The 25484-nt window shown below is 40.1% G+C and overlaps 1 protein-coding gene across 11 annotated transcripts in view; it reads left to right on the top strand.

Annotated features, from left to right (window-relative positions):
* Positions 1–24045, top strand: part of DLG2 (discs large MAGUK scaffold protein 2) — a 1818644-nt gene extending 1794599 nt beyond the window's left edge. For all 11 annotated transcript variants that reach the window (XM_078156955.1, XM_020993659.2, XM_078156957.1 and 8 more), the window contains 6 exons: positions 165–215; positions 3307–3408; positions 3847–4019; positions 6770–6879; positions 12178–12269; positions 18677–24045. In XM_078156955.1, coding sequence (XP_078013081.1) covers positions 165–215; positions 3307–3408; positions 3847–4019; positions 6770–6879; positions 12178–12269; positions 18677–18783 — 635 coding nt within the window. In that variant the 3' untranslated portion in view covers positions 18784–24045. The remainder of the gene's footprint in view (positions 1–164; positions 216–3306; positions 3409–3846; positions 4020–6769; positions 6880–12177; positions 12270–18676) is intronic.
* The last annotated feature ends 1439 nt before the right edge of the window (positions 24046–25484 follow it).

Genomic DNA, 25484 nt, shown 5'->3' with positions numbered 1-25484 from the left:
GAAATAAGACATGGGAAAGTAGATGGAGCTTTGGAAATGGTTCAAAGAGAGATTTGAAAGGAAAATTAACTTTGAACTCTATTTCTTATACTTAGGGACAAGAGAAGGTTGCTGTGTTGTATGATCTGCTGCTAATCACCTGTAATTTTTCTTTCTTTTCTCAGGAGGACAAGAGGACCTCATTCTTTCTTACGAGCCTGTCACAAGGCAGGAAAGTAAGTCCCCTGGTTTTTTTTTTTTGGTTCCCTGGCTTTGACAAGGGCAAGTGACAGTATAATAGTAGTAGTAGTCGTAGTAGTAGTAGTAGTAGCAGCAGCAGCAGCAGCAGCAGTAGTAGTAATAATAGTAGTAACTACTAACATTAATATAGTGCCTACTATGCGCTAGGCACTGTGCTAAACACTTGACAAATATTATCTCATTTTATCCCTCAACAAATCTGAGAACTAAATGCTATTTTTAGGCCATATTACAGTTGAGGAAGCCAAGACAAATAGAGGTAAAGTGACTTAACCAGAGTCACATAGCTAGTCAGTGTTTGAGACTGGATTTGAACTCCGGTCTTCCTGACTTCATGCCATCTAGCTGACTACCACAATATGTTCCAGGATTGTCTGCTCTGAGACAACCAGACATACTTATAAACTGACCTATGTGGAAAGACAGATTGGTGGAGTGGATAGAGTGCTGGATGTGACCTGGGTTCAAATGCTGCCTCTGGTACTTGCTAGACAATCTCTCTGAGCCTCAGTTTTCTCCTCTGTAGAATAGAAATGCTAATACTTGACATTAATGGTAGTGTATTTAATCTATGGTGATAGGTATTTAATCCAGTGAAAAGAATGCTAGCTTTGGAGTCAGAAGACCTGTATTCAATGCTAGCTCTGCAACTAATTCCCTGTGTGACCTTTGGCATGTCACTCCCCCTCTGGGAGCTTGTTTTCTCATCTGCAAATCAAAGCAGTTGGACTATATGACTTCTCAGGTCCCTTACACCCGTAAGTCAATATTTTGTTATGAGGCTCGAAGGAAATCATGTATGTCTACTGTTTTGCGCACTTCAAAGTGATCATAAAAATATCAGCTATTATTATTATTCATATTAGAACTTGGTGATATTGTGCTTTTTAAAAAAATTGTCATTATTATTCTTTATTTGTTGTAGCAAACACCAGCAAAGATCTTTAGGCGGTGTGGGACACTGGTCAGAGTTTTCACATTTATTGAGCTAACTCTTGGCCAGAATGATTGTCATGGAAGGCTGCTTTTGACAGAGTCTCTGAAATTGGTACCCATTAGAAGACAGTTGGTAGCATAGACCTATGTTTAAAAAAAAAAAAGATCATTTTAGTGGATGGGTTCAATTGAAATCTTCCAATGAATCTTCTGAAATCACTGAAAATTACCCCTGAATCTTCTCTGTAGGAAAACTCTCTTTGGATGATGGTTGAGATTGACTTGATTATTGGCCATGCCTTGTAGAGGAAAAGGCTGAGCAAACTGGTGTACCGTGTTACCGTATTTGATGTTCACAACAACCCTAGAGGTGTGGGGGGCGGGAAGGGTGGGGAATAAGTAAAATCCAGAAAGAGAACCCTGGATTTTAGATCAGGGGACTTGGATTTGAATCCTGGATCTGCTACTTACTACCTGTGTGACTTTAAGCATATCACACCACATCTCCAGGCCTAGATTACTTCATTTGTAATGTGAAAGGATTGAATTAGATGATCTCAAAAGGCCCTTCTAGCTTTAAAATCCTATCATCCACAGGCAAAAATATTAAGTCAGCGAAGTTTATCTTGGGTGCTACTCTAGTTCTCTCTGTTCTATGCCCCTTCCTTATCCAAGGCACCCTCATGGAGACCAAAGTGGTCTTCCAATGTCAATGATTCTGGACAAGGACTTCCAGGTTATGAAAAGTCAGGCTTTCTCCTCCTTGCAAAGACCGTCATTTACACTAAGCTGTAAGTAAATGATAACAGTTCAGAGTTTTTGTAATGGAAAAATATCATTCAGCAGATGAAGTAGAGGGAAGGAATCCTCTGAAAAGAAGGAGCCTTTTCTGTGCTCCTGAAATCATGCCATCATGCATAGGCAGAGAATAGAGAACTCTAGGTATTATTCCATGGCATTGAAAGATCATTGGCCAGCCATATCTTTATTTGCCAATGCCTGGCCCATAATAGGCACTCAATAAATGTTGATTGATTCATTTGCAGTAGGAAGTCTGAATCACAACTTGATTCACTGCATAATAGAAGGGCTCAGATGTTGCTTTTGAATTTTATTGATTTTTTTAAAAAATTGATTCATTAAGAATATTCATTCCCCCTAGAAAATTAAGGGAGTAACACAATCTGGAATGAAAAGTGTGGTACCTTAGAGGTCATCTAATCCTATACAAGACATGAATTCTAATCTGCAATGTCCCTAGCAAATGTTTACATTTGGACATTTGGACACCTCCAGTGTCAGAGATCTTGCTACCTGCTTATGCAACTCATTGTATTTTCTTACTGGTACATCTAGTTATTAGGAATCTCTTCTGGATGCTGAGCTAAAATCTACCTACTAGCAGTCTCTCCCCATTGGTACTAATTCTACTTTCGAGGTCCAAGCAAAATAAGTCATAACTCTTCTGAATAATGTATTTAAAGAAAATTATCATGTTGCCATCATAGTTCAATCTCCTTATTTCACAAGTAAGAAAACTAAGGCACAGGGTGATTTGCCCAAGATCACACAGTGAATTAGAGGTAGGACTTCAATTACAAGCCATGCCTGCTGGCTCCTAATTCAGTGTTCTCACCCCTGGATGAGAATACCGCTGACATTCAGAAAATGACATTCAGACAGAACACATGCAATGGGTCAAAAAAAAATACAAAAATATACAATTGTTTTGCAAAGTCTTTGTCCCAATAGCTCATTTAACTAATTTTTTTCCCTCTAAACTGCCTAAATTTAATGACTGTGCTGATGTCATAGAGACATAACCAGAGGTAAGAAAGGGATACTCCTTGGAATATTTAATTGTTTTCTTTGATAAACAGAGCTGTCGCTCATCCAGGTGAGTAACTTCCAATATTTGGGCACAGAGAGACAGATTCACTCTTAAACATCAATACCCCCACTCAGGGGACTAACAGATTCTTTATCCAAGGGAAAAAAATATTAGGCAGTATGTGTATCCATTTTAATACATCATAGGAATCTCGAGGACAGGACTGGTTTCATACTCCTGATGAGGTGAAAATGGAAGGTGTGTTTCTGTATTAACACATTTCTTTTCCCTTTTCCCAGTTAATTATACTAGGCCAGTTATTATTCTGGGTCCTATGAAGGACCGGATCAATGATGACTTGATATCAGAATTCCCTGACAAATTTGGCTCCTGTGTGCCTCGTAAGTACTATTTCTCTTTTTATCCTTAGGTAGTGTTGGGTTCCTTCTGTGGGATGAGATGGCAAGATGTAATTCTGTGCTTCAGTCCCTCCTTTACGATCATAGAAAGCCATTACTAATGTATTTGTTCTGTGCACCTCTACCTTCTTAAGGTGGTATCTACCTTGTTCTCTGATGAATGAATAATATCTAGTATTTATGTAGCATTTTAAGAGTTACTAAGAGACTTACATGTCATCTAATTTGCTTATCCCTACCATTCAGATGGGATCACATATGTTATCTCATTTGATTACCCTTATTATACAATCTAACACTTTATGACAAAGAGACAGTAATCCCCACCACCACTTTACACACTGTTAATAGCTCTAATCTTAAAGTCTAGATTGACAAGAATTCCTAAAAATTTTAATCTCCTCTTATCCATATTCACAGATACCACAAGGCCAAAGCGTGACTATGAGGTGGATGGTAGAGACTATCATTTTGTCATTTCAAGAGAGCAAATGGAAAAAGATATCCAAGAGCATAAGTTTATAGAAGCCGGGCAGTACAATGATAATTTATATGGAACCAGCGTTCAATCTGTGCGATTTGTTGCAGAGAGGGTATGTTTACTCATCTTCTTATAAGCAAGGTGGGGGGGAGGGGACCATGGTCTGTTTCCCAACTGGAGTGGGTACATCCTCTTTAGAATGGAGTTGTCAAATTTCCAAGCAGTCAGTCCATCACTTTGGATTAGGAGTTTGTACCTGCTCCAATATCAGTAGGGGAATCGTTTGGATTGATGGCCTAGAAATGGGAAAGGACCTAAAAATCTAAATGCATTTACTTGCTGACGTTTGCAGGTTTTCATTTTATCCGTGATAGAGTTGTAATAGGCTCCCCACTGAACAAGATATTGTTTTGTGGTGGCTTTCCAATGTCATGAGCATAAGTAAAGAATCTGTGTTTCTCTTTATCATCTATGCTAATTATGTTCCAGATTACTACTTTTATGATAAACCCCAAAGCCACTGAGATGGGGGAGAAGGGTAGTGGGTGCCTGATTGGAAGGAAAGAGAAGAACTCTTCCCTTTAGGGGATCCTGGAGCTGGAGTGGAGAAGGAAAATCCAGCAGCAGCAAGCCTGGGCTTCTTACCAGATGATGCTTCTAAATCTTTTTATATCTTGATCCATTGACTAGGGTGCCTTTTAGATACCATGAACCAACTTCATGAAGGAATTTGGGAACAAACAATTTTGACTGCAACAAAACATGTGCCAATTTGATTTGATCTTAGCAGTTTTGTTTTTGTTTTGCTTGTATGAACTCCAGTTAAGACTTCAGAATTTAAATGGGAATATGTTGTTCGATTAGTCATCGGCAGTAATCAACAAAAATAATAAACATGTTATGCTGGAAGGTTGCTTTTATTTTTCCTTTTCCTCAAGAACCAATATGTCTATTGGCTATGATGACACACATTGTTTTTGCTCTGAATTAGCATAATCATTTGTCCATGTGGTAACTTATGGGAGCACAGGACACTCAGGAAGGGAGTACCCACTTCCATGACAGAGATCCATGGGCATATAAGAGTGTTGCAGTAATTGCTTCAATTTTTCTAGTTGTATATGTAACTATCCTCTTTGTTATTTTGAACTGTCCTGAGTAGAGAACGGATAGTTACTATTTGGACATGCATATAAAAGTGCATTTTTAAGAAGCAAACGTGGAATGTATGCATAAAGTTGCATAGTCTAGAACTCCCAGAGTCAGCTTCTTTTTAAATTCAAGTACTGACTGTACTCAGCTGCTTGTTCATGTTGAGATTATGGATAAGTAGCCATCCAGTGTCTGATTTTGAACTCCTCCTCTTTCTACAATATTCACTTTCTCTCCACATATAAAGCACTTCCAGCCTACATTTAATGAGACCCTGGGAGGTTGAACCTAATGTAGGGAATGTATCTCCTTTTCCCCAGGGTTCTAGTAAAGAGAGTCCTTGCTTCTGGATAAGCCAAATAAATGCCGTAAAAAAAAAAAAAACACTGATTTTTTTTTCTACAGTCTAGAACTTATGTGGGTAAAAGAGTACAGCCTTCAAAGTAGTCACCTTGAGAAATCTATTACCACAAGGCTGCTATTAAAAAAACAAAACCCAACATCATTTAAGAAACCCTCTTTGGCAATAGCTGCCAAGGGTGATTTAGGAGGCCTGTAAGAAAACCGTACCCTCTAGTGATCAGAATATAGGCCACTAAATGTAGGTGGCACTTTGAAAGTAGATCTTTTTTTAAAAATACATAATATATTCCATTACTTTATTTTTCAATTAATAAGCCTTTATTTTCTCTCTCCTACTCTCTCCCCACTGCCATTTAATACAAAAACAAAACCTTAGTAAGAAATATGCACAGCTGAAGGAACTACTTTACCAGTATAGCTATTGACTAAGAAGTAACTAGAAAAAATTACAGCACCCAAATTTACACTGATCTCTTAATATACAAAGTCTGTTGCTCAAAATCTGTCCAAAATGTGAAAATTCATTCATGAAAATAGACCAAAAGGACAATAGAGGATACCATTGGAGACCATGCTCAGATTTTGTGTGAACAAAATTTAGAGGGAAAGTTTGGCCTTTATTTGGACCAATATAGTATTTTATAGTCATGCCTCCCATTCTGGAATTAGTCCAGGCAAGTTCTTGATCTGGAGTATGGCCTTTCCTTCGCATCTTATCATTGGCCTTTCTCTAATCCCTAAAAATTAGCTAAGTGTTAAATGTGTGACCCAGATAAAAAATACTGAGAAGGGAAGAGCTCACTGGAAGCTAGAGGATTGTGCACTGTTCTGGGCTTCATATTTTAAGAAGAGCATTGTCCAGATGAGGACTACCAGGAGGTGAGAGGAATCGAAACTGTGGGCTACGAGAAACTAGGGATGTTTTGTCTGGAGAAGACCTTGGGGTAGGGCCATAAAATATCTCTTCAGGTATTTAAAAAGCTGTCATGTGAAAACTTGTTTTGCTTGGCCTGAGAAATATCAAATCATATACTCATATCACAGAACTAGAAGCAATTGGTAGAAGTTATAAGGAGGCATATTTTGTCTCAACATGAAGACTTTTCTGGTAGAAATATACCAAATGGAATGGTTTGCTTCTAGGAGGTAGTGAGCTCTTAATCACTGAAATGTCCAACCAACCACTCCTCTCCCCATTTTGTTTGGGCAAAGCTAAGTAAATCCTTCTTGTCAAGGATGGTACAAGTAAGGATTCCAGCAGCAGGTGGGAGGTTGAATTGGTTGAGCTAGCTCCCTTCCAAACTCTGATTCTTTGACTAAGACTCTGTATACATCTGTTTCTACCAGGGCAAACACTGCATACTGGATGTATCAGGAAATGCTATCAAGCGGTTACAAGTCGCACAACTCTATCCCATTGCCATCTTCATTAAGCCGAAGTCATTGGAGCCATTGATGTGAGTATAAGGAAGGTCATCTCCATTCCCGTCTTATCCCCTCGGTTCCACAATAATGCCTTTTTTATCTCTGTTTTGAAGCTCTTGATACTGCTGCCACATACTTATGCATTCCTTTTCCTCCCTGCCAAATCCCTATAAAATTGAAGTTTATTTGACTCACCCTGGGGAAGAAGGCCAATAGTTCCTTGGAAATGTGTGCACTCCTGTTTCCTAAGTTTTTCTTTTCCACTTTCCCAGGATTTGAGGGAGTGGGGAAGGAGTGAGGTTAATTGCTAGAAAGCAATAGTAATTGAATTGCCTCTCATTTGAGGCAGCAGTTCCAGGGGAAATATGGGTATATGGAACAAGTGACATTTTAGATTCTTTCCCTTGGCATTTAGGTTTGCTCTGTAATAAGATTCCACCTTTCCTTAATTACAACTCTAAGCATAGGTCAATGTCATCAATAATACTTTCTCTCAAAAATACGACAATTATGAGCTATACCCATAGCTCAAGCTTGGTGTTGCCAAATATCATCAGCACAAATTTTGCTTCCAAAGGTTCTTACTTAGTTCTTAAACTTAAAAAAAAAAACCCTCATCCTTTTTCTCTCTTAATGCTTGATCTTCTTATTTCTGGCTCCTTCCTTCTCCACAGCTCCCAATCTCTGTCCCCCTTAAACCAGAGAGCTACCAGACAATATTTCATATTAAAGGATTTAGTCTATATTGATCTACAATATTGTTCGAGTGCAGAAAACACAGTTGATTTGTGGGGGCAGGCAGGTAGCAGCTATTGCCAGTAGATCTAAGGGGGACACCCATCTCTTCCACTGTGGTGCTATACTTGTAGGCAATAGGAAGAACCTTAGGGATGTTCCAATTGATTGTGGTTGCAAAGTAGAAAAAAAATCATAGAGTGGAAGGACACATCTCTGTGGGAGGGCAGAGCAGAGTGGGACCAAAGGACTGGTATCCCTGAGCGGCTTTCCCTAAGAGTTCATACGTTACCTTTGCTCTTTGCTACCTGGGTCTCCTTGGGCCAATCACTTCACTTCCCTGGCCTCTATCTCCTTATGTTTTAAAAAAGGGGTAGGGAGGGCTGGATTTAAAGATCCCTCTTCTATCTAAATCTATGGAGGTGATTTCTTTTTTAGCCAGATTCACATTTAAAATAATAAAACTATGAAAAGGCTTTGTACATTTTCCTCCAGGTACTGTCCCTTCAATGGTTGTTCCATGTCGTGGAGTTTCAGGCTTAGCAAAATTAGGCACACTGACTGCTTTGCTGCTGGGGAGGAGGGGAATGAATGGAGGTTCATTTGGTACAGCTGAATCCACGGGATCCACAGAGAAAGTGACCTTTAGACTAAGGCAAGCTTTGGGAGCATTTATTCCCTAGAGTATACCTACCCTTAGGGATTGACTTGGGAGCAGAGTTGGGGCCCCTTCCTTTCGCATTCTGGAAAAGCAGTTGCTAGGTCAACTGGAACAAATGCATGGCCACTGTCACTTCTCAGGATTGTGGTTCTTTATACATTATCTCATTTCCAGCATGCATCCTCATATTCCCTTTTACAAGCCCTCAGTGAATGCCTACCTGACTGGCACATCAGATTCTGCTTTGTGATCAAACGGGCATTTGTTTTATAGCATAAAGCCACAAACCCAAGCCTCCTTTACAAGATATCTCTTCTATTTGTATATTTCTCCCATCCCCCACCCCCAGTTCTGGGCTAGGGGATTAGCATGTCTTCGTCTTCCCTCAAAGAATCTCTCCATATCCAGGTGAATATTAGTCTTTCTTATTTGCACCTGAGTTCAAATCCTGCCTTACTAGCAGGGTGACTCTAGATAAGTCATTTATAACCTCATTTATAACTTCAGTTTCCTCTCCTGTAAAATGTGGATAATAATATCACCCAAATCAGGATTATTGTGAGGATCAAATGAGATACCATGTAAAGTACTTAGCAAACTGGAAAGCATGATATAAATACTACTTATTAGTATTATTATTAATATGATTTTCTTAGCAAAGGCACTGGACTTACAGTCAAAATATCTCCGTTCTCTTACTAGTTTTGCCAAGCCATATGACCTTGAGAAAGTAGATGCAAAGTAATTTGCAGGAGTGGAGGAAGGGCATTAAAGGCTTTGTATAGGGAAGTGGTATTTGAGCTGAGTCTTAAAGGAAACCACAGGTTCCAAGAGGTACTGAGAAAAGAGAACACGTTAGGCACATGAAAGACACATAGGCATACGCAGGCATTGAAGTGAGAGTTGAGATATTCTAGATGAGGAAGGGGAGCAAGTGAACCAGTTTGGCTGGAACATAGGGTGATGGAAGTGAGCAGATGCCGTGATAATATCCATCTAATATAAACTGTTGCCACCTCTTAGCTCTCTATTCTGTCTCCGCCATGCTTAGGTGAGCAGGAAGATGCCTTCATAGACTAATTATAGTGTCTTAAGGACAAGACCCTTGTGTTATTCAGCTCTGTGTGCCCATACAACCTAGAAGAAGCATCAGTCTAGGCATTAAGTAAATGTTTACCAATGAATGAATGAATGAATGAGTCCCTTTTAGTTGAATTAAGATAGATGGATTGATCGTCTAGTAAGGAGCATTTACCTGGAGTCTATGTTACAGGAAAGGTATTCTGGTATGGTCTAGAGCAGTGATTCCCATTTAGTGGCTCATGAACTCCTTGGTCCAAAGTTTTCAGGCTGAAAATTCTTTAATAGTACCTTAAGTAGTAATTGCCCAGTTATGTTACAAATATATGTATCTTTTTTCCTCCATGCCAGTTAGGCATGTATATGTTTGAAGCATTATAGGTTTATTTCTGAAGTGAATCAAAACTGTCCCAGTCAATGATTTTGGTGTTCGCGCAGTGATTGCATCAAATTCTGATGCTTCTAAGCAGTATATTAAATTACCCTGCAAGTTCACAACAATTTTTTTGGTTCTTGTTGAAAAAGATTTGCTGAATAAAAAACATTAGGAACCTCTGATTTTGGGTAAAGAGCACTACAGGCAAAATCAAGAGACTCACATCCTGGTTTTCAATCTGCCACTGACTTGACTCCTTTGCTTCTCAGTTTTCTCACCAGTAAAGTGGGTACATAGGATGGGAGGGGACAGAAATTAGATTATCCCTTGTAGCTCTAATAATCTATGATGCTTTCAAAAAGTTTTTTTCTATCTTCATCATCAAAAAAAAAATTTTTATCAGCACTTCAGACAACCAGTACACTACCATTGGTCACAGGGTGACTGACTGGGCAAGTGAGATTTCCTCACAACCATTATCAATCTGATTGATAAGTGACATTCATATAGTGCTAGGAAGTTTGGATAGCACTTTCTGCACATTATGTCACTTGGGAACAGGAAGGAGGCCAGAGTCACTGGATTAGAGAGTATGTTGAGGGGAATCAGGGGAGGTGGGGAGGGAGGACCCCAGAATATGAAGGGCTTTGAATGACAAGGAGAGGATTTTATATTTGATCCTGGAGTTGGGTGACGTGGTTAGACCTGTGCTTTAGGAAGATCACTTTGATAGCCGAATGGAAATAGACGGGAATAGGGAGAAACATGTACTGCACTAAGTTCTGGTAATACAGATAAAAAAAGTAAGACAATCCCTCTTGTCTAGGAGCATCACATTCTAATGGGGGAGACAATGCTCATGGAAGATTTCAGCTTCAAGTCATATGCAAAGGTCCCAGGGTCTTTAGGGTGCAGCAGCAAAATAAATGTTAATGCCTCTTCTTGAATGTCATTTCCACTGCTAAAATTAGACTAATTTATAATGTGAAACTATGTGACAGCACAAAGGACCTGTGGGATGATACATTTATCTTATGGGTCTTCAGTAGCTGTGGCTGAAGCACTCACAGGAGCAGTAGCCAAACTCTGTGTCCTCAAAGGTTGCCCTCCCAGGACAATGGCTGCATTGCTATTGCAGTTTCTTGGGTTTGGGGTTCTAGGCTGTCTCCATTAGAGTGAAGGGGAGATGGTGGTCAAGATGTAAGTGGTTGTTTGACTTGCCTGGTTTGTTCAACCTCCTGTATCTCCCTCGGGGTGCCTAGGTTGGTTCGCCTGCTATGTGTATGGCCATAGGTTGACACTTGGTGAAGAAGGCTGATTTCTTCTTCACACAAGTTGCTTCTCCAGGTGATGGCTCTAAGAGCAAGACCAGTGGTGTGGCAATGGGTGAAGGCTGCCACTCCCAGGGCCTTTACTCTTACTCTTATCTTCAGGTTTATGGCAGTTGGTCAGCAAATGTTGCCGGTGGTGATAAGGAAAGTGAGCTCCCATCTCCACCATGACTTCTTCTCCCCTCAGTGCTGGCTATAGGAGCTGGCCTAGAGCAAGTCCAAAGGTTTAGGGGGACATTGTCTTGGGTTACCTCCATCAAGGTCTAAGGGAAAATGAAGGTCAAGGTGGTGCTTATGGTGCCTGGCCCCTTCTACCTCCTTTATCTGCTCTTGGTACTTTACTGCCTCAGTTCCTCTCTAGGCCTAAATTTTCTAATCTGTGTGCAAAATGACCTCTAAAGCCCCCTCTAACTCTAAATCTATGATCCTATAAACTCCACATTAGTAAGAGTCAGTTCTGTTAAGTACAAACATACAATGGAACATTGACAGAAATGTCAATTATCTCCTTCCTTTCTCCTTTTTCCCTCTCACTGTCATTTGGAGCCTTGGAGTGTGTCCTGGGAGCCACATTTTAAAAGGAACATTGACAAACATGAACGTCTTAAAGGAGAGTAACCAAGTGGTAAAAAGACAAAAAGCCATATTATCCAACGAATATATGAATGGGGAATGCTTGGCATGGTCAAAAGAAAACATAGTTGTTACAGTGAGAGAAGGAAGGGGAAGACATGATAGCAGCCCTCAAGCATCTGAAGGTCTGACACACGGAAGAGGGATTAACCTTGTTCTGCTTGGCCCCAGAGGTCAGAGGGAAGAGCAATGGGTGGACCACGGCACATGGAGACAAATTCTAGCTCAGCATAATTTTGTAATAGTAATAATGATGATAATAGCTGCTCAATAATGGTTGCTTCACAAAGCACTGAACTCCCGTTACTAAAACTACCAGGTTAAGACTGAATCACAATATTTCTAGATATTCCATTCCTAAATTAGGAACAGGAAAATTCCCATGACTTATTTTTATATTTTATTTTGCGGTATGTATGTCGGGGAGGCAGCATGGAGGAAGGGAAGCAGTTTCAGGGGTTAATAATTCATTCATGGTATATTTTAACTGGCATTTTATCCTTCATTTTCCTAGGGAGATGAATAAGCGTCTCACAGAGGAACAAGCCAAGAAAACCTATGACCGAGCTATCAAGTTAGAGCAAGAATTTGGAGAGTATTTTACAGGTAGGCATGTATCAGCTACTATGCCATGTGTTGTCAGAAGGCAATAAATGTCCTGACCTATGAGATAGTGAGTGGGTAAGCAGAGACACATCTGGGGCATAAAACTGGTCCTCGAGACATTTAGGGTGACATGAGGGTATTGGACACTGCAGTAGATTTTGTTCAATGCCTCACTGATCTAGAATCCACGCTGCTCAGCTTTGGCATTAAGCAATGTTTGTTGAAATACACTGAATAGAATTCAAGTTTCAAATAATTCTTAAAAATTCTAAAAATCTTAAAAGAGAATCTAAGTAGAAATATCTTTTTTCTCTTTCCTTTAAATCTCTCCCACCCATTCCCTTCATTAGGAATATTTGGGTGCTTCATAAAGGCTGCCCAATCTTCCTATCTCTAATGGGAAATCTATTCCCAAATAACCCCAGATGTAGCGAATGGTTGTTTTCTTAAATCTGTCACCTAGTGAAGATGCCATATAGATTAATTCGTGCCAAGCAAATGTTCTAGTGTCTCTTGGGGTTCCCATGGTAATGAGAATCCAGGTTCCCAATAACTACCTCCCAGAGTTGCTATGAGGATCAAATGAGACAACATATCTCAAGCAATACTTCCACAAGCATTTATTAAGTGCCTACTATGTACCAGGCACTGGAGATGCAAAGACGAAAGTGAAACAATATGTATATTGGGCAAAGTTTGAACTGAGCCTCTGGCTTCTACTAACTGTGTGAGTGTGGAGGAGTCACTTAAACTTTATCAGTAACAGTGGATAGTAATGTCTGTATTGCTTTCTCACAGGACTGTCATGAAGATCAAAAAATTAATGCATATCAAAACAATTTGTAAACTTTAAAGTGCTAAGGAAATATCAATTATTATTACGTAAAGCATTTTACAAACATTTATTGTTCAATCATTTTTTTAGTCATGTCTGACACTTCATGACCCTTTTTGGGGTTTTCTTGGCACAGATACTAGAGTGGTTTGCCATTCCCTTCTCCAGCTCATTTTATAGATGAGAAAACTGAGGCAAACAGGGTTTGCCCAGAGTCGCACAGCTAGTAAGTACCTGAGGCTGGATTTGAACTCAGGAAGATGAATCTTCTTGACTCCAGGCCTGGCACTTTATCCATTGAACCATCTAGCTACCCCCTTCCTTGGGCCTTAGTGTCTCATCTGTATAATGAGGGATCTGAACTAGGTGACCATTTTACAAACCTTAAAGTACTTTATAAATGTTGACTATTACTAATAATCCATAGAAGCTATAGGGCCCCCAAAGAAGGCTCTCCTTCATTAACTTTATCACCCTCTTGACCAAAAGGCAGACATAGGATAGTGAGAAAGGAAAAGATCATGGCTTCCTCCTTTTTCTCCTCCATTCCCATATTCATGCTATTTCTCCTCTTATTGGGAAGGGGAGGCACTACTATAGATATACAAGAAACTCTCAAAAATTGAAGGATCCTGGTGTAGTTGATAGTACAATGGCTTTAGAATCAGAAGACCCACATTCCTATCTCAACTCTATGACTCACTGCCCATGTTACTTTGGACAAATCCCTTAACTTCTGTAGACCTCAGTTCTCTTATAAAGAAAATGGGGATGTTGGATTAGATGATCCTCAAGATCCATTTTAAGCCTAACAATCTGTGATCTATGAATCTTTGACTTTCCAACTTCAAATACTGATTGCCCAGCCTAACATGATTTCAAGCACACTCAGCTGCCTGGCACCATTACCATCCCTATCCCACTCTGTCCTTGATTGCTATCCCTAATACTGCTTGCAGATGGCCCAGATCCTTAGAAATACCCTCTTTGTTCAGGGAAATTAGTAAGTTAAAGCATCAAATTATTCCTTTCTCCCAGAAATGAGAAGAACTGAAAGAGTACTGAAGAGGGGAGAGCTTTGAAGAGAAAGCATTGCCACCTGTTCAGAGTATTTTGTGTTAGGAACAATATGTAGACATTTAACTACTCATAGTAGATAATTAGACTAGAACCCATCCCCAGAAAAAAAAAATTCAAAGGTGTACTCTGCCTTCAGTGATCTTTGAAAAAGAATCTTGGATGGCAGGAAGACAAACCTGAATAAATAGCATTTTAAAATCTATTGAGTATTCATTCCCTCATGTTTCCCTGTCCATCACGTTTCTGTCTTCAGGCCAAAAAGACAAAATACAAAAAAGAAAAAATCTTTACATTTGGAGGAAGAGAATTCAACTCAATTCAATAAGTTGAAAAGAGCGATTTAGACTTGATTTTTTTTTGGGGGGGGGAATTCCCAACAATTAAAGCTGCCCAAAAGAAGAATAAGCTGCTTGGGAAGGAAGGGAGTTCTCCCCCATTGAAAGTCTTCATGCAGAAACTGACTTGGCCATTTGTTGGGTAGCCATAGACAGGTTTCCTTTGCTGATAATGGAATGACTTGGGGAACCAAATTCCCCTCCCACTCTGAAATTGGGTGATTCTGATACACAGCTCTTCACTTGTCAGGTTTCCACAGTAACATGACTGATGTAGGGTTAAGCAAACAATATGTGCCTGCCTAATGAATGATCCATTGTAATTTAAAAATTACTTACCTAGACATCTCTTATTACCTAACAAGGCACATGGCCTATCTGAATTTTTCACATCTACTTCATTCAGAGTTTAGGAAATGTCAATCACTTGGCAATTTGTACATGTATTCAGCAGGTTATGTGAAGAGAAAGGTGAATTAATTACTAACGGGCAAGTTATTTTTCACCATAAAAGGACATGTTACAGTGAGAAAGAACATTAGAGTCAGAGGCAGAAGACCTAGGGTTCCAGTCCCACTATTGTCACAAGTGCTATCTGGGAGACTCTGTGGTCATATCACTGAAATAAAAATAATTTTTTAAAAAATAGCATTTTTTAGTGCCTACTATATGCCATGCACTGTGCTAAATATTTCTCATTTGATCCTCACAACAACCCTGTGATAGGTGCTATTAGTATCCCTATTTTATAAATAAAGAAACCGAGGCAAGTAGAAGTTATTTTGCCAAGGTCACACAGCTAGTACATGTCTGAGGCCAGATTTGAACTCTGGTCTTCCTTACTCCACTCTACCTAATAGTGAAGCGAGTAGAGCATCAGGCCTGGATTTAGGAAGACCAGAGTTCAAATCTGGCCTCAGACACTTGCTAGCTTTGTGACCCTAGGCAAGTCACTTAACCCTGTTTGCCTCCGTTACCTAAATTGAAAATGAGCTGGAGAAGAAAATGGCAAACCACTCCTGTGTCTTTTCCAACAAAACCCCAAATGGGGTCAGGAAGAGTTGGACACAATTGAACAACAACAATTCTTGACTTCAGACCCAAAGCTCTATCCACCTAGCTGCCCACCTCCCTTGGGCCTTACTGCCACATCTGTATAATGAGGTATCAGAGCTAGGTGACCCGTCAAGTCCATTCTAGCTCTAGATTTGTGATCCTACATTCCTATAGTAGCCCAAAAAAGGCTTTCTTATTTTAAAAAGTAGCATCTTGATTCCCTGGTTACTGTCAAAACTTAAACAAAGCAATTGGCATTATTTCTAAGTTGCAAATCATGGGATGATCACATCCTGGATCTAGAAATGGAAGGGACACCAGAAGCCATCTAGTCTAACCCCCTTATTTTACAGATGAGGAAACTGAGACCTGGGAAGGTCAAGTAACTTTTCCCCGAGTTCCATAGATCATAGGCAATAGAGACAGGTTTTGAATCCTGGTTCCCCAATTCCAGAGCTAGTATGCTTTCCACCATGTTCATCAATAATTCATTCGTTATCAAGTAGACATAACCATGACAATATAGAGCTCATGAAGTTGGTCAAACCATCTACTGATGTGTAATATATCTTGGTAATCTATATTGGTTTATCTCGGTAGAAAGTGTTCTTCTGATCACTTACCCCTAAAACATAGAATCTCTCCATTTGAAGAAAAGGCATTTCTCATTGTCCAGTGGGTATGGACTTTATTATTTTTCATTTCTCTATATTTCCCAGAAAGCAAATTTGAAAGCAGGTGGCAAAAAGGGCCTATTTTTTTTTCATAGTCCCAGTCCCACCTTAAGATATCACCAAGAAAAAGACCAAATTAGTGTAAAATTGTGTTTTAAGAAAAATCCTCAAGGACTTGCTGTGAAATCTTCACTTAGAATTGTGTTATCTCTCACTTAAAGAGGGAATTTAAAAAAATTTTTATCTTCCACAGCACCTGGTATTGAAATTGTCCCCAGTGCTTTTCTGTGTCATATCATATAACAACAAAGACATATTTTTTTCTTAAAGGAAATCTCTTGGAAACCATGGCAATAGTAAATTATAGGACATTATCAGATGCAGTTTGAAAACCAAGTTTGATTAAAATAAGGCACAATTAAAGAATTGTTCCAAAGGCCAAGCCTCTGGCCTCTAGCTCAGATGGTAAGAATTTCTGGCTTGAGATTCTAAACTAGGAGAAAACAGGAAGAGAAACAGGGATCTGCTTTTTGTGTGAGTGAAATGCAGCCAGGGACTCAAATGACAAAGAGATAATGTCGACATGAGGGATGGGTAAAGCCACCACAGTCTCATAATGCTGACTTCTTTAAAGACCTGTCTGATGTGTGTATACATACATACATATGTGTGTATGTGCATTTACTGACAGGGGAAGTGACCTGACCTTCTGGGCCTTAGTTTCTTCATCTTGAGAAATGAAGGAGCTAGAGTGGATTTTCTAAAATCATATAATTTACATGCATTATAAATTACATAGTTTATATAGGTTACATAAGGAAGAGGATGGCAATAAGTATGTATTAAGCACCTATGTGCCAGGCACTGTGCCAAGCTCTTTACAAATACTGTCTCATTTGATCCTCACAACAACCCTGAGAGAAAGGTCTTATTATTATCCCCATTTTATAAATGAGGAAACTGAGGCAAACAGTTTAAATGACTTGCCTGGGGTCACACACCTTGTAAGTGGCTAAGGCTATATTTGAATTGAGTTCCTCCTGACTCTACCACTCTATCCACTATACCACCTAGTTGCTTCTGAATGAAAATCTTTATTATATAGATTGTGAGATTACATAACTTATATAGATTATATAAAACTTTATTCTATGTAGCAATGGGAACCCACAGGTCACATTTCTATAGTAGGTTAATAAACATCTATTAAGTACCTACTATGTGGCTGGCATTGTACTAAGAGCTGGGCATTAAGGTTTATAAAATGTTTTCTTTACTACCTTCTGAGGTATGTAGAAAACCTTAAAGGTTTTTTTTTAACATTATACTGTGACTATGGTTCAATGGAAGGTGTAAAAATTGGGCTAAATTAATTCAACTCAACAGTTCTTCATTAATCCCCTGATATGGGCAAGGCATTGTAGTAGGATCTGGGGATACTAAAACAAACATCAAAAATGTGCCATCCTTAACAGTTTATACTCTACTGAAGGGATAGCACATTTTCAGTTAACAGGTATTTATGCCCTCATCCTACGAAGCTTCTTTTAAAAAAATTCCCTGATGTGAGTTTATTTAATCTATTTTTCCTATTTCTCCTAAAACAAGAGTATGGTTAACAACAGGGCAGTTAGGTGGTGCAGTGGATAGAGTGCTGGGCCTGGAGTCAGGAAGACTCATCTTCTTGAGTTCACATCAAGCCTCAGATACTTACTAGCTGTGTGGCCTTGGGTAAGTCACTTAACCCCATTTGCCTCAGTTCTCTCATCTGTCAAATGAACTGGAACAGGAAATGGCAAACCATGCCAATATCTTTACCAAGAAAATGCCAAATGGTGTCATGAAGAGTTAGACACCACTGAACAACAATAATAGTTAACAAACTTTAATTGATTGGATTTGGAAACTGGTTAAATGGATGCAATACAATTCAATTATCTTCAACCTTAACAAATTTACAATCTAATAGGGAGTGTGAGAGGAAGACAGGAAGTGAGGACAGGAAGGATGTATTATACACTTATTATGTGCCAGACACTATGCTAAGCACTTTCTAAATATTATTTGATCCTCACAACAACCCTAAGAACTAGGGGCTATTATTATCAGTTGGGGAGACTGAGGCAGACAGAGGTTAAAGGCTCAGGATCACACAGCTAGTATCTAAGGCTGGATTCAAACACAGCTGTTCCTGATCCCAGTTCCAGCACTCTTTCCACTACGCCACCTAGTTGCCTCTGTAAGGGATGCAACATATATACAAAATTCTGATAGAGCATAGATCATAAGAACAAAATCTGGAAGCCAGGAAAATTTGAGGAGAGAGGGAGGGAGAAAATACTTTGAGCTGTCATGATCCCAGAAGGCAACACTTTTTACTTTACCCAGAACCTCTGAGAATGACCATAAATGTTTTTTTCATTACAGCTATTGTTCAAGGTGAAACCTTAGAAGATATATATAACCAATGCAAACTTGTTATCGAAGAACAATCCGGCCCTTTCATCTGGATCCCTTCCAAGGAGAAGTTATAAATTAGCTGCTGCACCTCTGATGATGACAGAAGAGTATTTAGAAGAAAAAAAATATATAATATACTACGTGGAGGCTTTTATGTTTTTGTTGCATTTATGTTCTTGCAGTCAATGTGAATTTTTATGAATGTACAACACAACGTGTGTGAAGCCATGAAGGAAACTGAGGGGCCAAAAGGTAGAAACGCAAGGACTTTTGCCGTATGTGGGAAAGATGTCATGTGCTCAAAGTGCCAGGTGTAGGTATGGATTTCTGATGGGGCTCTCTGTCCAGAGGTTCGAGCCGCCTCCTCGACTCAGTGGGCACCCCAACCTGTGGTAATGGCTGAGTACTGTGTGTTGATTGCTTTAAAGAAAAGTTCCCAGCTCTTGAACCTCACCAAGTTTGTCATTACACATCTGTAATTGGTACACATGGAATTTTGTAACTATGCACATCCTTTGATTTCTTAGCAAAAAGAGACAACGATTAAAAAAAATCAGAAAGAAAGGAAATGGTTCCCTTCAAAGACACCATTGCATCGGGAAGTGGTGACCATGTAGTTGTTTTGACTGGTACCTGCAAAGGAAAGCATTCCATGAAATTGTCAAGTGTCTGGAGCATTTACCTTATTGATGATGGGGGTGGGGGTTCCATCTGGGAATAGCTTTATGATTTTTGATTGTCTATTTTACCATTTATATACTGAAAGAAGGCACTTAAAGATGGAATAATTTATAAAATAAAATTATATTAAATGTATAGAAACTAATTTATATAGGTGAAAAAATGTTTTTGTGAGATATTTTGTAAAGACAACTAATGGAAAGGCAAAGTATATTACGCCCTCAGCAGACTGTCAGATTTAGAGAACTTAAAAGTTGCACTATCCTTTTGGTTGTTGATGATTTTTCAGCAACAACTTAATTTCTTTAAAAATCAGACTTGCCCCCCCCCTTCTAAGTTTCCTCCCATGACAGAGAGATGTGATGTTATGGAAGAAGCCCTGGATTTGGAATCAAGAGACCTGAATTCAAATCCCAGCTCTGTTACTTATTCCCTGTGTAACACTGGGCAAGGCACTTCCTATCTCTGCTTCTCAGTTTCCTCATCTGTAAAAGGAGGAGTTGGCCTCTCTGATTTCTAAGGTCTTTTTTCCAGCACTAAATCCTATGATTTCCCATTGGCTCTTGAGAATAAATTCCTATGGAACACCATTGCTTAATGAGTTGGCCTCTAGGCTCTTTTCAAGACTTGGCTGAGATAATGCATTTTTAAGCTGGTGGTTCTTCAGAGGGTGAATTAACATCAGTGACTTAAAGAATAGTGCAGGTGTTTCTCTTGTCAAGGATCCCTGGACAGCTCTCTTCTTCCTAGAACACTCAAAGGCTGAGCAGATGTTTTGGCACAAACTCTAGCTGACCAGTAACTTCTTTCTACTTCATTCACCAAGGGTTTGGGGATAGACAGCTGGGGACAACATATACCTCTGGGGAATTTTATCACAGATCTGCTGAATGTCTCAGAGGATGAGAAGGGAAGTGCCTGATTTGGGAGCTACAGTACAGTGCTTGGCACGGTGCCTGGCACATAGTAAGCACTTAATAAATGCTTGGTGATTGTTGACTGATTACAGGCCTGACAACTCCACCTTACCACAAAGGCCATGCCATGAGGCAGGGCGTGCCAAGGTTCTGAGGTGAACTGCCCTCACAGCCTTGCATGGGATTGTACCTGGACCAAATGAAAGAGAAAGAAGATGGATAACCTCCCAAATTTCAACAGTATGTTGAACCAAGAGATGAAATTCAGCACTTCTAGTTGTCCCAGCTGCCTCAGAGCTTTTTCACCCAGTTATTTAGGGAGAAAAGTCTTGAGTGACTTCGAGTGGAACTGCCTATCGATTCTCTCTGTGCAGAGGCCAAGCCCCACAGCCTTATCTCGGTGGCATCTCCAGACCTGGCAGGTATGTCCTGCCACACTGTGCAGTAAACAGGTGCATCAGCAGGGGTGAGGAGAGACAAGGGCAACTGACAACCATCAGCACTGATGGTATTTCTTTGCAGTAGAAACAGAGAGATCAGAAGTCAGGTCCCTTTTAGAGAAACTGAGTCATCCATCTTGCTCTGAGTACCATCTGTCTGTCTGGCTGCAAACCACCCCACCCTACCCCTTTCCAAAAAAAAAAAAAAAGATTAAAAAATAAAACAAATCCATCTGTGCATTCAATCAGAGTCTTGGGTCAACAGACAGAAGAGTTAGACATGCATTCCCAGATTTCTCCCCTCCCCATTACAATCGAAACTTCCAGAGAACTCTGCAGAGCTCCTCAGATCCTAAAGAGATTTCCACGTCCATTAACTGCTATTGTCTCAGGTTCAGGCCCACTTCACTGAAATTGCTTCCACCCTCCCACTTCCCAAGCAGTGTTCTGACACCAGAACTTTCTCCTACTACCCCAGCTTTCCTTCCTTCCCAAACCACTCTGACAGTGTTTTGTTTCTTTCCCTTTGAGCATGCAACCTTTTCCAGGACTCTCCTTAACTGAGTACATGTTTTCTGAGGTCGTGTGCTGTGCTTTCCAATTGATAGTGGTATCGTGGCTGAATACAATCAAGTTTTCCCCCCACCACTCTTCTGTTCTATAGTATATAGTATATTATTTATTTTCCTTGTCTAGATGCTTCCAGCTTAGAGTTGGCATTTGCACTGGTTTTTTTAATATAGATTTTTAAATACTACATATCAGCTTGAGAATCACCGAAAGGATTGGTGAGAGTCTTTTTTTTCCTTAGAGTTTCCTCTTCCATTGGCTTTGCTGTCTTGATGTTTTGTGCTTCCCATCCTCACACAGTCTTTAGTGCTCCTTGCAATTCTGAGATTTTGCAGCAACTGTAACTTCTGCAGAGAAGGCAGGAAAATGATTCCAGTTACATCTAGTACCGATGCACTCGGAGCCTCGGACCAGACTGGTGCTAACCCTGCGAACAAACAGTGAACTGGCGCCCTCTCTCCCTCTCCCTCTCTCTTCTTCTCTCCCTCCTGCCATTCAGGAGGCTCTCTGGTGGGCACAGCACAACACCCACACCATACAACATGCAAACCCTGGACCCTTTCGGGAATGTGCCAGACCGTGTCACTGGTGCTATTTCGCATGCTCTGGCACAATGTGTAGCACCACAGGGGTCTTCACTCAACCAAAAATTAAATCTCATCGCCCATTTGCAACAATTCACATAAATGTTCATTTCTGCTTTCCATGCGCAGATGGGCAGTGGTATCTTCCCTCCCACCCCTCCATTACGTTCTCTGCTGAGCCTATACCCTCCTGTTTGCCACTGGTGCTCAGGGAGGTCACTAAGGAAAAACCCTACTCTTACTCTCTGCCTTCACGTTCCAGCTGTCTCAGTGTATCTATAGCTAATCCTCCAGGACAAAATCCATGCTAGGGTATGCCACTCTCCTTTCCCTATCCAACATCCCTTTTTTCCCTCCTTCCCTCACTATTTTCTCTCCCTCTCTCCTCCCTCTTTTTTAAATTTCTCTCAATTTTCTCCCTGTCTCCTGTTCTTTCTTGTTCCCCCCTTTTCTATCTCCTTGCATCTTCTTTTGCTCTCCTCTCCTTTTCCTATTCTAGCTCTTCCCTCTCTCTTTATCTCCACTCATTCCTTTTCCTCTCTCCTTTAGCTTTCCTCCCTCCTTTTCTCTCCTCCTTCCCTCTTATCTACCTTCCCTACTCCTATTTTTTCATATCTCTTATTTATCCATCCCTGACCCCCTACTCTGTCTGTCCCACTCTCTCCCTTTTCTTCTTTTCTTCCTCCTCATCTCTTTCCTCCCTCTGTCCATTTTCCTCTACTTCTGTCCCTCTCCCTCTGTCCCTCACTCTCAGTTTTTTGACTCTCTCTGCTTCACATGTGATGACATCAGGAAATGCACCTTGCATGGAATTGTTCCTGCTTTTCTAGTAGATCAAAGCTGGATGTGAGTTACAGGCAAGCAGCAATTCCTAGCCAACAGCCTAGTGCCCTGATGGATGACAGCTAATCCCTCCTGGGATTCTTATTCTCCTACTGAGAACTGATTGACTTTGCACTGTCACTGCAAGAATAACTTCCAAAAATAAGACCAGTCTGAACTTTGGAGTCTCATTGGCACTCAGGAAGAAGCCACCTGTGGATAAGCAAGGAGCAAAAGTACTGACCAGAAAGAAAAAATGCCATAAGGAGCCAAACCTTTGACCAGGCCACTTATGGAACTGATGTTGTTTTCATTTAGGGGAGAGGTTTTCTTTCTTTTCTTTTTCTTCTCTCCATTCCAAAGCTTTCCTTTTTCTCTTTCCATATGAAGCATCCTCTTTGGCCTCTTAGCCATGGACTCCAGCTGGTTCCTGATTGAGTTCACTCAACTTTATCGTTGAGACAAAATGAATTTGCTGATCAAACTACACCCATTGTCCTGTCACATTCCCAGAGAACATTTAAGCAAAGTACTAAGAGGTTCACTCTTGTTTCTTTTTTTTTTCTTAAAAAAAAAAGAGGGGGCAGTTCTCTTGAAGTTGGTGAAAGAACCTCCCCACCCTTCCCCCATCCCCCAGGGAAAATCATTTTGAAAGTGAACTAAATGCAAATTTTGTTGTTATGTTTTTATATATGTATATCTATAGTATATACCCATTATATATACTGTATATACACATATATATATATATATATTGGGCATGTGTAGGGATCTGTACCAATACCGGCACATGGGCACAAGGCTGTAAATATTTTTCTTCACTCTACCCTGTTCTTCAGGACTAGTTAACATACAGCATATCGTAGCCTGCCCCATCACTGAAGGAGCACCTGAGAACAACCTAGGATGGTCTGACATCTAGATATTGATTACCTGAGTGGTGGAGCCCAGTAGATCATTAGCAAAACATCAAGAAAGAGAAGCAGATGGCACTGTTGACTCCCAGTGGGAATGATCGCCTTTTCTTCTTTTCCCTTTTAATTTTGTGTTTCCCAAGTTTCCATTGGAGTGTCTGAATTTTCAAGTATGCCAAGCTGTATCCCAGTTGATGCTTTGTTTATAACACTTGTGGTGATGTGATTCTCTCTGACAGGATGTTTCTCCACCTTGAGCTGTAGTTGGGGGTACTTGGAGTCCGAACTGGGGTTTTACAGAGACATTATACAGCTTACACTCCTGTTAAGTGTAAATATTTGACACATCCATTCCATTTGTGTAAAGAATAAAGCACACACAATTATAAAGTTGAGATGTATATTTCATACGAGCTGTCTCCTTGCATATTTATTCCATTCCAAGCGATCGATGGTGGCTCAGTTGTAAATCCTTGATAGAGTGTTTATAAATATGTCATGAATTTTATTGAGACATTAAAACATTTTTACACTTTATAGCAAATGGTTTCTTCACAAAGCATAATTAGTCTTCTTTCAGGGAAATCTAAAGAGTTGATGGAGAGGTAGTGTGGCATAATGGGTGGAGCACTGGACCTAAACACAAGAACACCTAGATTCAAATCCCACCTCAGACACTTACTAGCAGTGTGACCCTGGGTAAGTCAATTAACCTCATCTAAAAAAATGCTGTTTCCTCACCTGTAAAATGAGGGTATTGGACTCAGTGACCTCTAACAACTTTTCCAGCTCTACATCTATGATCCCATCATAGTCTCTCCTCACTTTCTTTTAGCTCATATTCATCTAGTTTTGAACTCAGAGAACAGTAGGATAAAAAAGGACAATGGCATTGTGTATAGAGTGCCAATCTTGGAATCACAAATTCTGAGACCCATCTTGGAGCTGGGAGGGGTGACTGTCAGACTAGTAGACTCAAAGGTCTCTTCCAGCTCTTGGTCCGCCTTAGGATGCAGAATGTGGTATATACCTTCAGACTTAGAAATCTCATCTAACTGATGAGATAAGCTAGACCTCTAGAGAGGTCAACTGAATTGTCTAAGATCATACAGCTAATAAGTGACAGAAATGAGTCTAGCAGGTGGTTCTCTTGAATTTTAAAGAGTCCCTTCCTAAAAGTAATTACACACCCATGGTACATTCAAGTGGTTTTCATGAAGAAGCTATGTTCACGTGGTGGTGCAGTGGATAGAGCACCAGCCCTGAAGTCGGTAGGACCTGAGTTCAAATCTGACTTTAGACACTTGACACTTACTAGCTGTGTGACCCTAGGCAAGTCCCTTAACCCCACTGCCTAGGCAAAATTAAATAAATACATATATACATACACATAGAAATAAATAAATAGCTATGGTTGTGTTAGAAACAAAGCCAAATCCCCAGGATCAGAAGGAAAGATAAAATTCAGGATGAAACACCAAGAGGAGAACAAAATTCACCTCTCTCCATTAAAAGCAAAGCCAGATGGGAAATTGAGGTTACTATCCAAAAAATTCAGCCCATTCTTCACACTTGCCTCAATTACCTGGACACATCAAGAAATGCAGAGGGTAAATACATCAGTCGTTCAGATAACTGATCAAAGTTTTCACCTCAATTTTAAGTGCTGACACAGGCCACCTCTACACTTGACTATCAAATCAGCCATTCTGAGGTCAGTTCTGGTGATTGATTTTCATATTAATAATCAATTCCAATATATGCAGAGCAAACATAAAGGCATCCAAATCAGACAATGTAATGGCCCAAATCCCAGGACTCATACTTTGAGAAAGATGTGGACTACA

This window comes from Phascolarctos cinereus, unplaced genomic scaffold (genome assembly GCF_003287225.1).
Source record: "Phascolarctos cinereus isolate Bilbo 61053 unplaced genomic scaffold, phaCin_HiC Scaffold_726;HRSCAF=1367, whole genome shotgun sequence".
NCBI lineage: Eukaryota > Metazoa > Chordata > Mammalia > Diprotodontia > Phascolarctidae > Phascolarctos > Phascolarctos cinereus.
Note: the sequence above shows the minus strand (reverse complement) of the source record. Positions and strands in the feature narration are given on the sequence as shown.